Source organism: Thunnus maccoyii, chromosome 3 (genome assembly GCF_910596095.1).
Source record: "Thunnus maccoyii chromosome 3, fThuMac1.1, whole genome shotgun sequence".
NCBI classification, from domain to species: Eukaryota; Metazoa; Chordata; class Actinopteri; order Scombriformes; family Scombridae; genus Thunnus; species Thunnus maccoyii.
In genome coordinates, this window is record NC_056535.1 from 22,476,894 (window position 1) to 22,493,828 (window position 16,935).

The 16,935-nt window shown below is 40.7% G+C and overlaps 1 protein-coding gene across 2 annotated transcripts; it reads right to left on the reverse strand.

Annotated features, from left to right (window-relative positions):
* On the reverse strand, positions 1-5,065 carry sp7 (Sp7 transcription factor). 2 transcript variants are annotated; one of them, XM_042405992.1, is made up of 2 exons: positions 4,069-5,065; positions 1-2,464 (listed from the first exon to the last, which is right to left on the reverse strand). In XM_042405992.1, exons 1-2 carry the CDS (start codon positions 4,087-4,089, stop codon positions 1,115-1,117), a joined length of 1,371 nt encoding a protein of 456 aa, XP_042261926.1. In that variant the 5' UTR covers positions 4,090-5,065; the 3' UTR covers positions 1-1,114. The 2 variants fall into 2 exon arrangements, with proteins under 2 accessions (XP_042261926.1, XP_042261925.1); XM_042405991.1 differs by having other exon boundaries at positions 4,054-5,065.
* Positions 5,066-16,935: the final 11,870 nt, after the last annotated feature.

Sequence of the window (16,935 nt, forward strand, 5' to 3'; positions counted from 1 at the left end):
GAAGCCCTTATTAATCATTACTTTGCTAGGTGTGGAAGACTTCACAATTCAAAGATTATATAGAAATAGTACACACATCTAACCTCAAGATCTATAAATAAATCTTTAAAACATAGTCCCAAACTCCATGTTATAACTAATAAATAGGAAAAATAAGTCTTAATTTAATGCATTTTATTTTCTTTTTGGCCAGCTTCAACTATCTCGCTTTTTTTTTTTTTCAGGCATTATATTTCCTGCAAGGTGCAAGATAATCTTCCATGTGTATAATTTAAGACATAAATTAGATTATTTATGTAAATATGAAATTAAATTAGACATAGTAAGAAGCAAACAGCAAACAAAAGTGAAATGCAAAACCTTTTACATCAAAATGTCTTTGGCAACAAGAAACAGTAAGTAAGACTGTCCATTGATTGTTTCAAGAATAATGAATAAGTATCAAAGTACAGCTGTAAATCAGATTTTTCTCCTGGCATGCAATGCTCCATCAACTCCATCATCCTAACCATAAGTCTCGTTCTAAAACTACTTTCCTTTTGCGGCTTCAGAGCTCTTTTCCTTCTGCTTTTGCAGATTAAATTTCCCCAGTGGTTTGTCTCATTTGAAAGGCAGAAAATGTGTGTAGGTTACAAAATGTGTGCATGAGCGTGTTTACTTATACGTGTGTGTGCAGACATACTTTTGTGTTTGTGCTTGCATGCATGTTTGCATTATATAGGCTTACACATTTCTTCATACTTCTTTCTGTGCATGTACGCATGTTATATTTGTGTGCATATACACGCTGGCATGGTGGCTTAATATTGTGCGTGTGTTGAGTTTGTGTGCCCGCAAACATTTGTGCATTGATGTATGTTTGCAGGCTCTCTTATATTTGTGTGTGTGTGTGTGTGTGTGTGTGTGTGTGTGTGGTCCAGAGGAAATGAAGTGATTGCTACCTGCAACATGCTTAGTCATTTATTATATCAAGTCTTTTCAAACATGATCTGATCTCCTTTGTATGTCTTGAAACAAAATACTGCCCTTTTTTTTATTTAAAAGGTCAATTTTTCACCATAAAAAACTAACCCACCATGTTTCAAAATATCACTGGATACAACACTGAGTGAAGTCAGATCTCCAACAGTCCGCTGCTGTTCTCCACTCCATTAGGTGTGCCAGTCTTCTCATCTCCGTTGGTGATTGGGTCAGCGACAGCGTTGGTGGGCACAGCGCTGGTGTTGAGCTCTGCAGTCTCTTCACTCCGGGGATCTGTGTCTCCCTCCACAGCTACAGCTTTTCCCTGCAATGCAGAATCTGCGTGGGTCTTCTGGTGCTTTGAGAGGTGGTCGCTGCGCGTGAAACGCTTGTTGCACAGTAGACAGGTGAACTTCTTCTCCCGTGTGTGGGTGCGCACGTGCCTCTCCAGTTCGTCCGAGCGGGTGAAACGCTTCCCGCAGAACAGCCAGTTGCACACAAAGGGCCTCTCGCCAGTGTGCCAGCGCAGGTGGGCTTTGAGGTGGGAGGCCTTGCCGTAGACCTTCCCACAGCCTGGGATGTGGCAGCTGTGGACTGGCTTCTTCCTCAGGGATGCGGCTGAGGCCCCCAGCCTCTCCAGCTCCTGGCAGTTGGGGCAGTCACATGAAGACCTGGTGGGTGCTCCCCCTCCGCTGTAGCCCCCTGATCCCCTTGCAGGCTTTAGGCCCATGGGACTCTCAATCAGCCCTGCACTTGGCACAGGCTTGGGCTTGTACATGTCCTGGGGCAGCATGTGCTGAGAGGGCTGGAGGAGGTGAGAGGAGGAGCCCAGTCCCACAGAGGGGTAAGGAGCTGGGTTTAGAGGCGTAAAATCGGTGCTGTAACTGGGCAGCTGTGGGCTAAGGGAAGCCTGTGGCGCCACAGGCTGCAGGGAGGCCTGGAGACCTCCATCTGCCTGGGGCTGGGTTGCTGACAGCCAGTTGGAGTTGGGGTGGACATCCCACCAGGAGGATGTGGCATTAGCTGGGGCAGCAGTAATGCCAGGATGGATACCGGCTTTATACCAGGAGCCGTAAGGGTGCGTCATATCCAGCGAGGTATAGACACTGGTGAGGCAGTCTGCCGTAGCGTGGGCCTTGGACACTAAAAGAGACGGGTCCTGGGAGACAGAGGTCTGGAAGGAGTGGGAGAAAGGGTTATATTCTGTAGTGTAGCCTCCGGCTGAAGGAGGGGGGCTTCCAGTGGGGGTGAGCAGCCCGCCACCTCCTCCTCCTCCAGCTGTGGTGAAGGAGCCAGTGTAGGAGTCCGCCAGGCCACTGCCGTCTGCGGTCCGTCCGTTTTTAGCTGTCTGAAGGTCAGAGGTCATGTTGTAGGGCTTCTTTACTGGAGTGGTGCTGCCGGTCTTACCGGGTGTAGCTGAATCCCTGACTGGGCTGGTGCTTCCAAACTTGTTACAGGTAGCAGTTAACATAGCCAGAGGACTGGAGCCATAGCGTGCGTCTTCCTGAGGAGGAGGAGACAAGGAGGAAAATGAGACTGTCTGTCTGCAGGAAATGGCTGCTTGCTGCTGCTGCTTCTGTCAGTGTCAACTCTAATAAAAAACGTATGTCTGACTGCCACCGCTGGCTTTTCCTGCTCTCTCCGTTTTCAAAGTGGTCAGGGCAATTTCAAGCAGTGAATGTTTACGCTTGGGAAGGTTCTGCTCTGCTCAGCAAAGGAGGAATTCCCTCGTTCTTTTGTTTCACTTAAACCACTGTCTGCGAGTTATTCTTAATTTTGCATTGATGTTTACTTTTAGGTTTTTTTTCCACCTGTCTCCGCAATCCCCAACATCCATAAATATAAGTGACGCACTACTAACTGTAATGTCCCAGTTATAGCAGACACAGACATCTTGTTAAACGTGTTTATTTCAACATGGATAATGGTACATTGTTACACAGCGTCTTGCCATTTATCTTCTCATTTTCTGATAGATTTAAGTGTATGCGTGTTTTTTTCCTGTAAACATTAAGAAAATTTAGCTGCCAGTTTAGAAGATTTTCTATTTTTCAAGTCAACATGTTCTTGGATATCTGAAACAGAATCTATTTAATTTGACATAAAAATGTCTTTACATTAGTACCTCTTTTTTTCTAGTATTTTACTTTTCCTTGTGGCAAGTCACCAAACACCAAAGCCCTGCATATCATAGGCGTTATGTCTTTCTATCATAGGCGTTATGTCTTTCTATCTGTCACCACACACTGTACACGTGGATGTAACTATTGAGAATCACTGTTATATTCCTATAATATTTCTATAGAAATTTGCAGTGCGTCTGCAGTACTGATGTTACTCTTATTTAAATGGTTCATTATCTGTTGTGGTACCACTGTAAGACCCTTATGATTATGGTTAAGCTGTAAAGTCTGTAAAGTGGAATTTTTTTCTTCTTTTCTTCAGTGTAGCTCTATTTAATCCTAGCCTCTAACTTTGAATATTTGTATTTTAAAAAAAACCCAAAAAAAACATCTGCTTAAATATTCTCATAACTGTAAGACTCAGACTATGGTCTTTCCATGCAGTGACTCCCTATTTAAGGGTGATTAGTGGTTATTTCCTTCTCATGCAAGAAGCCCTCATCCATTTTCACATTATTAACGCTTCATCACAGACTTAAAGATCTCAATAGTTTGTGTCTGTTTATTTCTTGCATCCCACCACAGTCTCAGCTTGTGGTAACAGGAGTCAACTTTTTGATTCAAATGGTATTATCCTTTTTTTTTGGCCTGCTTTTTGAATAAGGAGTAACCCTGGAGAAAGTGCAAGTATGGGCTTTTGCAAAAATGAAGAGATGTTAACAAACAAAGTTTCATGTTACTGAGCCAAACAAACTCTGTCAGCAGCTTAGCGTTAAGTTTATTTAAATCCCGTATATCACTAAGGCCAAACCATACTCGTCATCATCCACATTATAATTTTCAATGCCCTGTTTATATTCAGTCTTATACTTCCAAATAAACTCTTGCGGGAATTTCAACATCATTCACATCAAAATATGTTGGGTTTGTATGAAGAAGAAGAATTAAAAAGAAAATCAAATATACTTACAATTACATTCCCTACCTCCAGAATAGATGCGGCCATCCCTGAGAAACAAAATCCTAAGGAAGCTGAGGGGAGCGGGAGAAGCGCAGCTCTGAGTCCCGGGACAGTTTGGAAGAAGTTGGGCACTAACGCGGGGAAGTGTTTTGAGGCACGGGGAGCCCGCCCCCTAATTACAGGCTACGGGCTCTTTGAAGACTCGCTGAGAAGCAATAAAAACCGTGCAATGGAGGAAAATGGAAGGAGATTGGTGGATAAAAGAGGACATCCCACCTCCCCAAACTGAGAGTGTCGAATCATTTCTCAAGATAAATGCATGAATGGGTTACTCATCAATCACCATGTGGACATTATTTCAATTTCACTGGCATTATTTTTTCCACTGGGATTAGTCCAGTGGAGTCTGACGCATCATCTCGCAGAGAGTTATCTAGCCGCATTTCTCCAAAAAGATTCATGGTAGAGGCATGCTATCAATTGTATGCATGAGATTAGACACATTACTATAGGGGGGGACTGTAAATAAAGAAGTGAGAAGTAACTAAAACACCCTCCCGGTTTTCTGTGAGAGAGGAAAAATAACAAAAGAACATCTAGCCTCGGCCTACGCCACATAAATCACAAAAATTAAGCTGACCGAGTCTGTGGTTTCCGTTCGAGATTTTATTATTCTGGTTTCAACCCTCTCTCTGTTTCCAATATTCTTAAATGCAGTTAACTGCTTTTTTAGACATTAACTGTGATGGTTAAAGAGGCTGAGCTACAGAGACAGGCGAAGAAGAAAAGGATCAAGTCATTAAATAAAATAAAGAGCAGATTATGGCATCAAATAAAGTGAATTCAAACGGCGCATTCACGAGGGGGAAAAGACTGTTTCCTCAAGTTTGATTTTAAAAAAAAGAGAGAGAAAAAAATGAAGGATGAACAGAAAGTTTGAAAATGTCAAAAAATATTTAGTCTTACCCAGTTGTAGAGTGGTGGTTAAAAATAGTCAAATATCTGTCTGTCATAGTTTATTTTCTATCGTGAGTCTGGAATAAAAATCTTTTAGAGGAAAATGTGAAAATATGTATTGGCCTAATTTTGCTGATTTACCAATTTAGAATGTATTTTATCTCCAAACTGCTTGCATGCAGTTAATATGGCTTTTTGCTTTCTTAAACTTGCTATACACTATTTTATAATTATTTTATATTTTATTTATAAAATTCATCCTAGTCAAAGCAAACACATGAAAATTATTTAACTTTTAATTTGTTTGAAAAAAAGATACAGCACAGTTAAAGTCAGGAATGCATACAAGACAAACCATCCGCATCTTTACTTTTCATTTTTATTGCAGTATTTTACATATATATCAAATATTCATACACATCATAGTAAAAACAGGAAAGTTTATGTCAGTTATATTAAAAATGTGGTCACAGAAAACATTCATTTTAAACAAATTTGTTCCTATAGAGTGTAAGAGCAATGTTACAATACAGGAAGAAGAAAAGGAATAATCCTTATGTTTGTTTGTTTTTTTCAGACAAACAAGACTAACCAATACTAATTAGGATATTTGGGGGGCTAAATCTGTATTTAATGAGAATAATAAGCTGTTAATTCAAAAGTTTAAACTCATGCATCTTAATATGTTCTTATTGAGCTGTGTGATATGTTTGAAGTGAAGATAAATGTCATAAGATGGCAAAATAATTTGTTTTTCAATCAACAGCGTTCATCGGATTTCTTAGCTGAAAGGTCATGTTCATTTTGACGGACTTCATTTATTGGTTGAAAGCTGAGTCAAAAACTCAACTTTCAGTCAGCACAAGACCGATTCTCAGCGCCTTTTTGTGGGCGTCTCGTTTTCTGAAGGAGAGCACAGAAGATTAAAATTGTTGTCAAAAATAAACATATAATTTCTGTCCTTATTTTCTCCTCAATTACAGGGCATGGTCAGAGCTGGGCTTGTCGTTCTGGAGAGTCTGGCCCTCACATGAACACAGCGGCTATATTTGGCAGTCTGCTCTCCAACTGACCTTCATTGCTTTATTTTCTTATTCCAGGAGGGGTGTGAGTAGAAGAACAAAGGATGCTACATGCAGTAGTTTACACTGTCACACACTCCTACGGGATTGTGCTCTCTGCAGTCATATAAACCTCACATCAAACTGAAGATAACACCTGTTATCTATCTATCTATCTATCTATCTATCTATCTATCTATCTATCTATCTATCTATCTATCTAGCTATCTATCTATCTATCTATCTATCTATCTATCTATCTATCTATCTATCTCAATAACATCCCCTCTTATACGCACTATATCGTGCCAAAATCTTTACAGATACATGTGTTATACGTGGCAATCTTTTGACACGTTCTGAGGCATTTCCTTCCCCTCTCATTTGACACATGGCCTGTTACTGGTGTAAGTCTTTAAGTGAACTGTTCCTTCTCCTTAGCGTTCATTAACGCTTTCTGTTTTACCTTTAAGTGAAATGAGAGGGGAGGTAAAAGAAACTCCTATCCTGCTGCAAAGTGGTCGGCTTTTCCTCATTTTTATAAGACTTGTACTGATCTAAAACTTTGGCGTGTTCCCATTTACAGTTCTCTTCAAAAAGAGAGCAAGTGAGATGTATAATTAGAGAATGCGTTAAGCGCTTAACAGCCTCTTCAAAAAGCTTTCTCTTGCTGTATTTACTATTTTCTGCCCTGTGTGGTTTAGATTTCTTTGGGTACAGTTGGGTACAGTATTGGCACTGCAGGCTTGATGAGCTTCAGGGCGTTGGGTGGGCACGATTATGTTCCCCCAAGGCTGATTATATGTTTCGTATGGATAGTTACTGTCCATGTGACAGCTATCAAATGTATTAGTGGTTAAAGGTCTTTGTAGCATTGCTAGCTCATTAGCCTAAGACTGCGTGAATGCAATGAGTGGCGTGTGAGTGCTAAGTATCAATAACTGAAAATATATATATATTAGCCCCTTTCAGTTTCTTCCTTAACAACTTCATAGTAGTTTCTTATGGTTTCAAGGTTATTCTTGTTCAAGTAGGCAATTGATGACATTCAAGTACCTCAAACAAGGATGTTGCACGTTTCTCTTACCATGCAGGCCTGTTGCTCTCAGAGCATTCTGGGTAAAGAGTCCAGTGTGAACATGTAAGCTTTCTGAGGATGAATATCTCTGTGTTGATAGCTTGATAGTTTTTGATTTGATCAGTGTGTTTTATCATTAGTGAGTTGTTTAAATGGATAACACTGAACTTGTCTTATTTTATTTAGCTTTGGCAATATGACTAAGATTGACAAATCAGGTGTATACTAGAGTTGTGCATGTACTTATTCTATTAAATTCCATTGATTTCATCACTCACATTGACTTTGTTGTAGTCCTGCTTGTAGGCTAAATGCACTCTCATAATTTTTTACAACCATCAAGTACAGACACAGTTTTCTCTCTGCGTTGGCACACGCTAATTGCTAACTGTGTTTTTTCAAATAGAAATTATAATGTACTCTAAAGCTTTGGCATCAACTTGTTGCGCATTTTGAGTGTTGCTGGCAGAATATTTCTTGTTTTTTTTTCACTTTTGTAAGAAAACAGGAAGCAACAAGACTGTCTCCAAAATGTTCAGCAGTGGTCAACTTGTCCGTGCAAACCTTCTAGTTTTTAGATTCTTCTGGTTGCTCGGCTCTACAGAAAATGAAAAACCGCTCCCAGTGAGGAGCAGTTTCAAATGATGGCAGTGTGTGTGTTGTTTGTCTTCTGAGTGGAGATAGAGTCTTGATACAGCATGGTTCAACTTGTGCTGATGGCGCCACAGGACAGAAAAAACTGAGGAGGAGGTTGGTGAGGAAAGTGACACAAATTCTTTTTCTTGTGTGCTAAAGACACTCAAGTGTATGAAAGGGTATCAGAGATTAGAGGTAGTGAATCATGCAAAGGCAGATGCTTAATTACATGTACTCCTCTTACTTGGGCTGAGTATTGAACCTCAATATCTTTTGAGTACTGACCAAAATTTGTCCGAAGAAGCGATTCATCAACTGCCAAAAGTTGGCAGTGAATGCTTTGTCAGATTCTTAGTCTTGTTAATGATTCTTTGATCAGACATTTCCTGATATAACTATATAGTTTTTTCAAATGTTAGACTGTGATTAAGCAAACTTGTGCTTTGTGTTGAGACAAAAAGTGTTTTGTAGATGCATATATTTATAATCTTCAAACTATGGTATCAAAATAAGTACAATTTTAGTATCGGTACCAAAACTCAGGTATTGCACTGGCATCAGAAAATTTCACACAATATCCATTCCTACCTGTTACTGTGAATGAGTTTGCGTGTACTTGTACTTTTGGAGTATTTTATAAAGTTTTTCACTGAGGAAGTCCATTTAACATGCGATTGCAGAGGACAATGGATGACTTTGAGGCAGCTTACATTCAATAGTCAGCCAGAGAAGAAGAGAAAAGTATTGTCACTTGACTTTGTTTCTGATTTCTCATACTTTCTGACTTTTCCACTTAAATCAATCATATTTTGAACAATGACCTGTCAAAAGTAAAGTTTGGTCCTCTTCTTTTTACTTATACTCACAGTCAGTAAATTATAAGTAAAGTAAGGGTACTCTCACTTCAGGAGGACATTGTAGTACTCATTCCAGTTGTGCTGGCATGCAGTACTTCCAGTTGCTTCCTTGTGTTCACTTTAGTACCAGCAAGTTCATCCAGCAGGCATCTTTCTTGAAATAGTAGTGAAGAGTTTGCCAGATATTTCAACTTGGTGGTAACGTGAAAGCGCAGCAGCAGTACAAGCGAGCATGAAACAAAGCAGCAGGACTTCTTAGATGTTAGGCTACATCTATACATTCACATCACATGCTTGGGTTTTTAATGCATCTTTCTTTTGGGAATAGCCTTCTGTTTTTTACATTGGTTTTAAATTGGCCTCTTGGTATCATTAGGCCATTACAGCAACCAAGTAAGTGTGTATAATGGTGGATCAATGGAATATCTCGCCATAATGCATTTCCCTTGACATTCCCCTCTGGGCTGCAACCCTCAGAAAATTAACAATGTTAATAATACTGCGACGGAAGGGGAAAATTGAAATGATTAGATGTGTTTTACTTCGCTGCTGATGGAAATGTGGTGAGAGGGAATCAGGGTCAGGGATAGACTTGCCTTGCAGCATGACTCCGTGCTATTTTTCCAGGCTGTGTGGTCAAAGATTCAGAGAGCTTGTCAACGGAAAATGAGAGAGCAAGAGAAGTGGGGGAGAAGAGAGAAAGAAGGAGACGTATAGACAGAAAGACTGGGAGAGGGAGAGACAGGAACAGGGACAGAGAGACAGGGTGGTGGGTTACACAGCGCACCGGTGTATATCATGTTCATTTGTACCGCTGTTGATGCTACTGATTATGGCATCAGATGTTAGTCACTTTATGCCTTTTTGAGTCAGACATAAAAGCGACAACATGCTTTTAATAAAATGACCTGCCCGGCTCGAGTGGTCTGTCTCTACTTTAGGGCATGTTGGTGGTTTTGAGTAATCCAACCACCAACAGGCTGCATTTCAGCCAGTGGACAGAACATATTCAGTCACCAGACATGGTGGTAATCACATATACCAATGAGGAGAAAGTACTTCTTTCCCTGTAAGAAGATTTTTTCCTATTCACGTATGAACTTTTGTTTAAATGCAAAATAGAAGAAAACTAGCAAAATGTTTCCTGCTGTTTATTACATTCAATATTTTTTCTAAAAGTGCAACAAGACTTGAGTCTGACATCCCCCACCCCCAGCAAAGACTAGTTTGATCCCGTCTCACTGTGATGTCTCAGTGACCACAAATGTCAGAAATAATCCCACACGGCACTGGAGAGACATTAATTGTTTTCCTCTATGAAAAATTTCTACTGTTCGCAGAATGACAGAGCCATTATCCCACTTTGGAATTGCAAATATTGCGTAACATGCTAAATATACAGTTTATCATACAGGGTATTACATGCAAGTATCAGCTCTAGAAACACAGAAGTCCATCTACTCCCAAACAAATCCCAGGCCACCGCCTTCTTGCTGTATACAAGCCGACATCTGGCCTGTAATCTCCCCGTCTGTCGAGGAGACCTGTGGCCACCTAATGACCCCAACAGGCGTCATGCATGCAATTGCTCAGGATGGCGCAATGACAGTCTCTTTCAATATCTCTTTATACATACTTTGTGAAATGAGAGGGACTGTGAGGCGTACTATGCGTTTGACTGGACACTTCAGGTTATCTGTGAAGCAACATACATGCAGTGTGGCAGGGTTGTGTGTTTGGTTGATCTTTAATAGAAACACTGCATGTTTTAATATCATTCACACTATGTTTTTGATTTAACTGATTTGGTTGATGTGTGAAAAAGGCCCAAATATCGAAATGCGTATTCGAAATATCACACTGTTTGCTTGTTTGATTGAAGAATGTTATTTTATGGCAGTGCTGTATACTTGAAACTCAGACTCAAGTCAAACTTAAGTCTCAGAAACGAGGACTTCAGATTCTAATAGTACTTGAGTACTTGAGACTTGACCCCCTAAAGACTTAATTTGACTTGAGACTTGGCAGCATATCATTCAAGTCTCAAGTTTTGACCTGGTGAAATCCCAGTATATGTATATATAAAAATAGGACAGCGTAAGGCAGGCTTAACTTCACGTCTTCAATATTTAATTATTGGTCTCAATTATATTTTTATGGTCAGTCTTTTGACTTGCAATTTGACTCTTAAGACTTGTGACTTGATGTGGACTTAAAGTCATAAGTCAAATCATCAAGCAGTACTGGGGGGCCTCCCTACAACAAATGTGTAACTTTCCAAAAACAACAATACAACAAGCACACTGACTTTACACAGTGATGAAAAAGAAAGCATGCAGGATTTGATCTGGTTTCTCAAGCTCTCCCTGTTTCATTCTTTTACACAACTACCTCTGTCACTTTTTGTATTGTATAAACGAGTCTAACACCATTTTTTTTACCCCGTCTTAAAGTGTGACCTTCAGACGTGATCGAAAGACACCACATATGAACTAATTAATTCCAGGCATAGACGTGACTTAAGTTATAAATGAACTATGTAACCAATGTAGAACAGTTAAGATTGAAAAATGATCACAACTCCCTGTAACAATATTTCAGCATGGTGGGCTACATTTGTGACACATAAGGAAACACCACATAAATACTCATTTTAGTTGATTAAGCCAAGTGTGGTTGACTCCAGGGGGGCAGCAATAACTCATATGTGCGATTTTAGAAGTATACATTCACATATGTGCGCGTGTGTGTGTTTGCATGCTTGCACATACTTTCCTTGCTGTGATTTCTCCAATCAATTAGCTGCATTTTGTTTTTTCATGTTAATTCTTATTGATTTCTTTGAACATTGTCATGTCAGACGGTATGGAGCTGTAGCCCACAGAGCAGCCCACCACCTTCTCCTCTCCCCCCGCTGGTTTATACATATTTAGTCAGTGCCCCCAGACCCTGACAGCAGCTGGTGCTGAGGTTTGGGTGGGAGCTCATTACTCCCTGGCGGAGCCCTGCCAAAAGGAGGGGAGGGGGGGGGAGGGTTTTTTAAAGGGAGTAAATTGAGGTTTTCTTTTTTGGGTTACTTTATTTCGTATGGGCAAATCCAACTCCATGCGTCGTGTGATCTGTTCCATGTGTCGAGTGTGCCACCAGCAGTCATTTTTGGTCCCCTCACCCTGGAAGTTCTCCTTGATTTAATGAACTCCCCTCCTGGATGTTCTTAATGCACTGAAATAACCAAAATTTCACTCTGGAAGTTTTGACATTTTCCTCAGCTTATGAAACCCTCTCACACAACATTTTCTTTATTTATTTAATAGTTAATGGTTACCTATAATCGCCGGTCTTACATAAAAAACAAATACACTTTTGCAGGTCTTTCTTGATGAATCTGAGAAAGACAAACCTGCACGCAGTGAGGGCCTGTCGTTTAACTATAACTGTGATTGTTTTTGTCTGTATGGCATTTTTTCTGTCCCTCATGAGATCCACTTCAGCTCTGTGGTCCACCACTCTCAAGACAAAGCCTCCATCTCTCCAGCTCCTCTTCTCCCAACAGAGGATTGTTCAGTGCTTTACATTTGATGTCTTAGTGCCATAACTATGTGGTTTGGAGAACTGGAACTATCGCTTATTTATGAGAGACATATTGCGCTGCAGGAGAGGGATAATATCTTCGAGTGGGTCAAAAGAGTGCGTTTGTCTTCATGCTCTAGACGGGTGACCAAGAGTATCAGATGTCCCCGTCTATTGAGTGATTGTGTGGAACAGAAGTGAAGTGTTCTTGATTTGTATTTCCTCTTTTGGAGAGGAGACTGATGTGGGGACTTCCTGGTGATACTGATCAAAAAGTGGGATCAAGACGAGCAAAAACAGGGTTAGAAAGAGAGGGGCGGTGTGTTAAAGCAGGGTTCAAGACTGTCAAAACAGTGCTTGATGTGATGCAGAAGAGTTAAAGTTCAAACTGGAAAAAGGCTGTAAGCACTCATAGAAACGGTGAGAGGAGTGGGCAGGGCATACAATTCAGAAATAGAGATTACATTATAGGTAGGTAAAATAAGCATGCCGTACCTAAAGGGGACTTTATTACTTATAACCTAAAACCCCTAAAATCAAAACAAAAAGGCCAAGCCGCACCATATGTGTGCAAGAGGAAGCTCAAGTCTTCTCTTCTTCAGACCACCCAACGCTTCACCCACACACTCTCCTGAAAAACACTGAGACTGTGCAGGACTGAATCAACCAAACTTCACATATTTCACAAGATCTTGGAACTAAGTTTAATACTTTCAGTTCATCTATTCTTTTATGATTGGGAGGAACACCAAACCACACAAGCAAAACAAATGAATTAAAGGTACTACAATATTGAATTGTAGGTCTTTTGAATGAAAAGTGGTCTGTTGCTGTACAAAAGTTGAAGCAAAACTTTGATGAGGAAGCAAGATGGGACTTTTTTTCAATTCCATCTACGAGATAAACAAATTCTCCATGCTGACTGAATCCACTGGAGTGCAAATGTAGAAATTCTCCCAAAGTCCATGGCGCTTTGACTGAAAATAAAGAAGAAACCTTCCTTCCCCCCACTTGCCTGAAGCCACAGCATGTGGTCTACTCTGTTGCTGCTCTAAAAATGGCAGGCGGGCGGCCTCGGGAGAAGCCCAGAACAGCCTCCACCGTAATGGCCGTGTGGGTGTGGCCCCTCGTAGATGGCTTTTGAGGGGGCCCCTCCCGGACGCCCGCACCCCTTGCCAGCGCCCAAGGGCTCCAGGCTGCCTGACCAGAGACACCGCGATGCGGCCCACGCTGAACCCAGGCCGAGCCGGGCTAGGGTGGGCTGGGCTAGGCCAGGGCCAGCATCAGCTCCACAGCTGCTTCACGGCAGGTTCCTGCACTCCTGCCCTCTGCTGGGGTCACAGAGGAAAAGGACAACAAATATAAAAGTGTGGAAAAAAAAGACACTTCTACCAAAGCCATGTACGTCAAACTGAAGTTTTATGAAAACGTTCGAACACGGCAAGGTGCTCAACTATGAAGCATTTCAATAAAAACTTAAATTTTATTCTTCTGTGTTTCTATTTATTATTTATTCATTGGTTTCTTCATCTCCATGTTAATGTTTGCTGTTTTGATAGTAAAAGTAAGTGTTTGCTTAAAAATAGGAAAAAATTAATGGCAAAAATCAAAAAAGCTTTATAAAACATCACAAAACCTTTGTCCTAATGTTATATACATGTTAGACTATATGCCATTTCTTCAACTCTAACTGCAACATTGTAGTGGTGGGATGCAACTAAGTACATTTACTCATGTACTCTTCATGTATAATTGCGAAGCACTTATACTTTACTTGAGTATTTCCATTTTATGCTGCTTTATAGTATAACTCCACTACTTTTCAGAGGGAAATATTGTACTTTTTGTTCCTTTACATGTATTTTACAGTTATAGTCACAGTTTAAGTTGATTAATATTTCACACACAAACTCTATGATGAGTTTATGAAATACTATGCTATAAATTAAACTATCCAACAGTATATAAATGAGCTCAAACACAACCAACCACAACAGTAAAAAGCTGCTTACACATTAATGCATGAATCATAATAATCCAGTTTGTTTTTACTTTTGATTCTTGAGGTACACTTTGATAATAATACTTTAAAAACATTTTTAAATACAAGATATTTACTTGTAATGGAGTCTATTTACACCCTGGTACCAGCAATACCAAAGGATCTGAATATTACTTCCACTAATTTAACAAATAAAGTAAAAGGGGACAGTACACTTATACAAAACACAGACAGTGTGTACAGTCAGTAGTAGGTGCCTGGCAAGGGCTGACGCCAATAAATGAGAGAATGAAATGAGCTGGTACGCTTTGTGCTACCATTTCCACTGTTTTAATGTGGTGAAGAAAAGGCTTTAATCCATAAGAGGATATTTGGCAGGTCAAACAAACACAGTGCAATTCCATGTACGCATCCTGTAGAGGAGTAGCCTTTCATTAAAAGAAACATACAACAACACATCTTGAAGAACACTGTCCATCTCAGCTCATTTTTCACATCTTAAAGTCCTGTAATAAAGAGATAATTCAAATGTTGAATGGAGCGTTGCTGTGCAGCACGTTACAGTCTTACTATGTTTGAGTGAAGTTAGAAAAGTCGCTGATCATGTTGACTTTTAACCCTCCTGGCTCCTGTAGTTGATATGCACTAACCATGTGTAATACATCACTGCATGGGTTAAGTTTTGCATGTGAAACTGCACATCTGATGGTAATGCGGCCTGAATGGTGATAGTGAGTGATAGGGTGAAGCCAGCCAGTCACCTTCTGGTTTGAATCAGCGGAAGGGGATTGGAGGGGGTTGCTTTCGATACGTTGGCTTTTATTGCCTCTCCCCTTTGGTTTTAAACAGATCTGCCTGTTTGTGGAAGTGTGGCTGGCGGTTGGCTCCTCAGCTGGCAAGGCAGCGGCGTTTAATTGCTCTTTGTTGTGGCGGGCTGGGGGAGAAGGAGGCCCTGTGGTCGACGCTGCACAATGGCACTTTGGCCTGCCAGAACACACATTGGGACACACATCACATGCACCTATACACTCACACAAGCGTTCAACGCATACTTGAACAAACGTAGATTAGCACGTCAAATTCACATATGTGTACCTAAACTGGTATATTTTTGTAATAATTCACATTTCCTAATAGTTCCATATTCTTGATGGTCCTGCCTTTTGTGTTAAAAAAAAGAAATTGATGTTACCGCTCACAAGCCACCATATAATAGCGCACATAGGAAATGGCTTAATGGTGTAACAATGTTGGTTTATAATGGACTAACTAAGTGTTCGAGGAAATAAAAGAGGAATTACGGGAGAATGAACAGAAGCAGCATGGTTTGTATATTTGTGCTGTTCTGTGAATGGGCAAGCATATAATTATCACATTTACGAGGAAGAGCTGCTGAATAATGGGTCATAGTGGGCGTAGTGGGGCAGTGTATCCTCCCTGATTCAGCCCCTCCCAGAGTGAGTGTGTGCATATGTGTGTGTGTGTGTGTGTGTGTGTGTGTGTGAGAGAGAGAGAGAGAGACCTGAAGACTTCTGATAAACAGTCTTCTTTCAGAGTGAAGCCATTTTGTACTCCATCACGTAATGAGTTTAAAAAGTGCACAGCAGTTATATCTTCCTATAAACCAGAACACATTCTTGCTTTCGCTCTTGAATGTGCCAATGACACGTCACATGTAGTTTGATGCAGTTTTACCTTTCCTCCATCTCAACCTCACCGTCTCCAGTGATGCGTTCGTCCCGGCCAAAAATTTCTTTGCCTTGTTTACTTTTCCTGCAGCCCCTGCACGTGTGTTTATTCAAAACTAAAGTATTCTTTTTTCTGCTCCTCCGTCACGGTGGCTTTTTGTGTTCAGCTGTGGTGAGTTTTGTGTATTTTTGTGTAATTTACTCCTACAATTGGAGGAATGATGTGCTCTTCTGCTCTGCCCAGCCCACCCCCCCTCCTTCCCTCCTTCTCCTCTTCCCTCCCAGAGAGGTTCTTTTCCATTGATGCACTTACTGTAAAGTGTTCCCTCTGCCTCCATCGCTGACCACATCAACTTGGCCAATCACTGATGACTCATTATACACACATAAACAGAACAAAGCACAAACAGTCATCACAGAGTAACTGCATACGTTTACACATGCAGCACAGCAGAGTGTCTCTCAGCTCCCTCTATCTGTTTTTCTTTTTCACCCCCCCTCTCTCTCGCTCCATGTCTCTCTCTCTCTCTCTCTCTCTCTCTCTCTCTCTCTCACACACACACACACACACACACACACACACAGTATGGATGTGTGCAGAATGAACAGAATGCTACGCCACTGTAATTTTTGGGAATGAAAATGGAAACTGGCACCAATTAGGGAAACCAATAAAGTAACCTCAGTTCTATACGTCTGCCAAGTGGTAGAGGGGATTCAACTGGAGAGTATAGAGTTACATCCAGCCTTTAGGTTATCATCCAGATAACATCATCCAGTTTTATACCATGGATGCAATTACATTTCTGCTGTTATCCTCCTCTCTGGCTTTACAGAAGCAGGACATCATACTATATGAGACAGATTTAGTCTTTTATCAGTTGGGACGAGCTTGTTCCTTGTCATTTAAACGTCTTCTTATCTCACATATCACAGTTTCTTTCAACAAGACAAACTAAATCAACCAGCTTAGTAGCCTTTCATTAGGTAAGTCAATGTTTATATCCGCTGGCTAACAGTGGAGCAGTGAGAGGGACATGTT

Excerpts from the sequence above, each read along its gene's own strand:
- sp7 (XM_042405991.1), bottom strand. The coding sequence starts at position 4,089 with ATGGCCGCATCTATTCTGGAGGTAGGGAATGTAATT. Across the intron at positions 2,465-4,053 it reads TGGAGGTAGGGAATGTAATT|GAAGACGCACGCTATGGCTC; the intron begins GTAAGTATATTT and ends CCTCCTCCTCAG.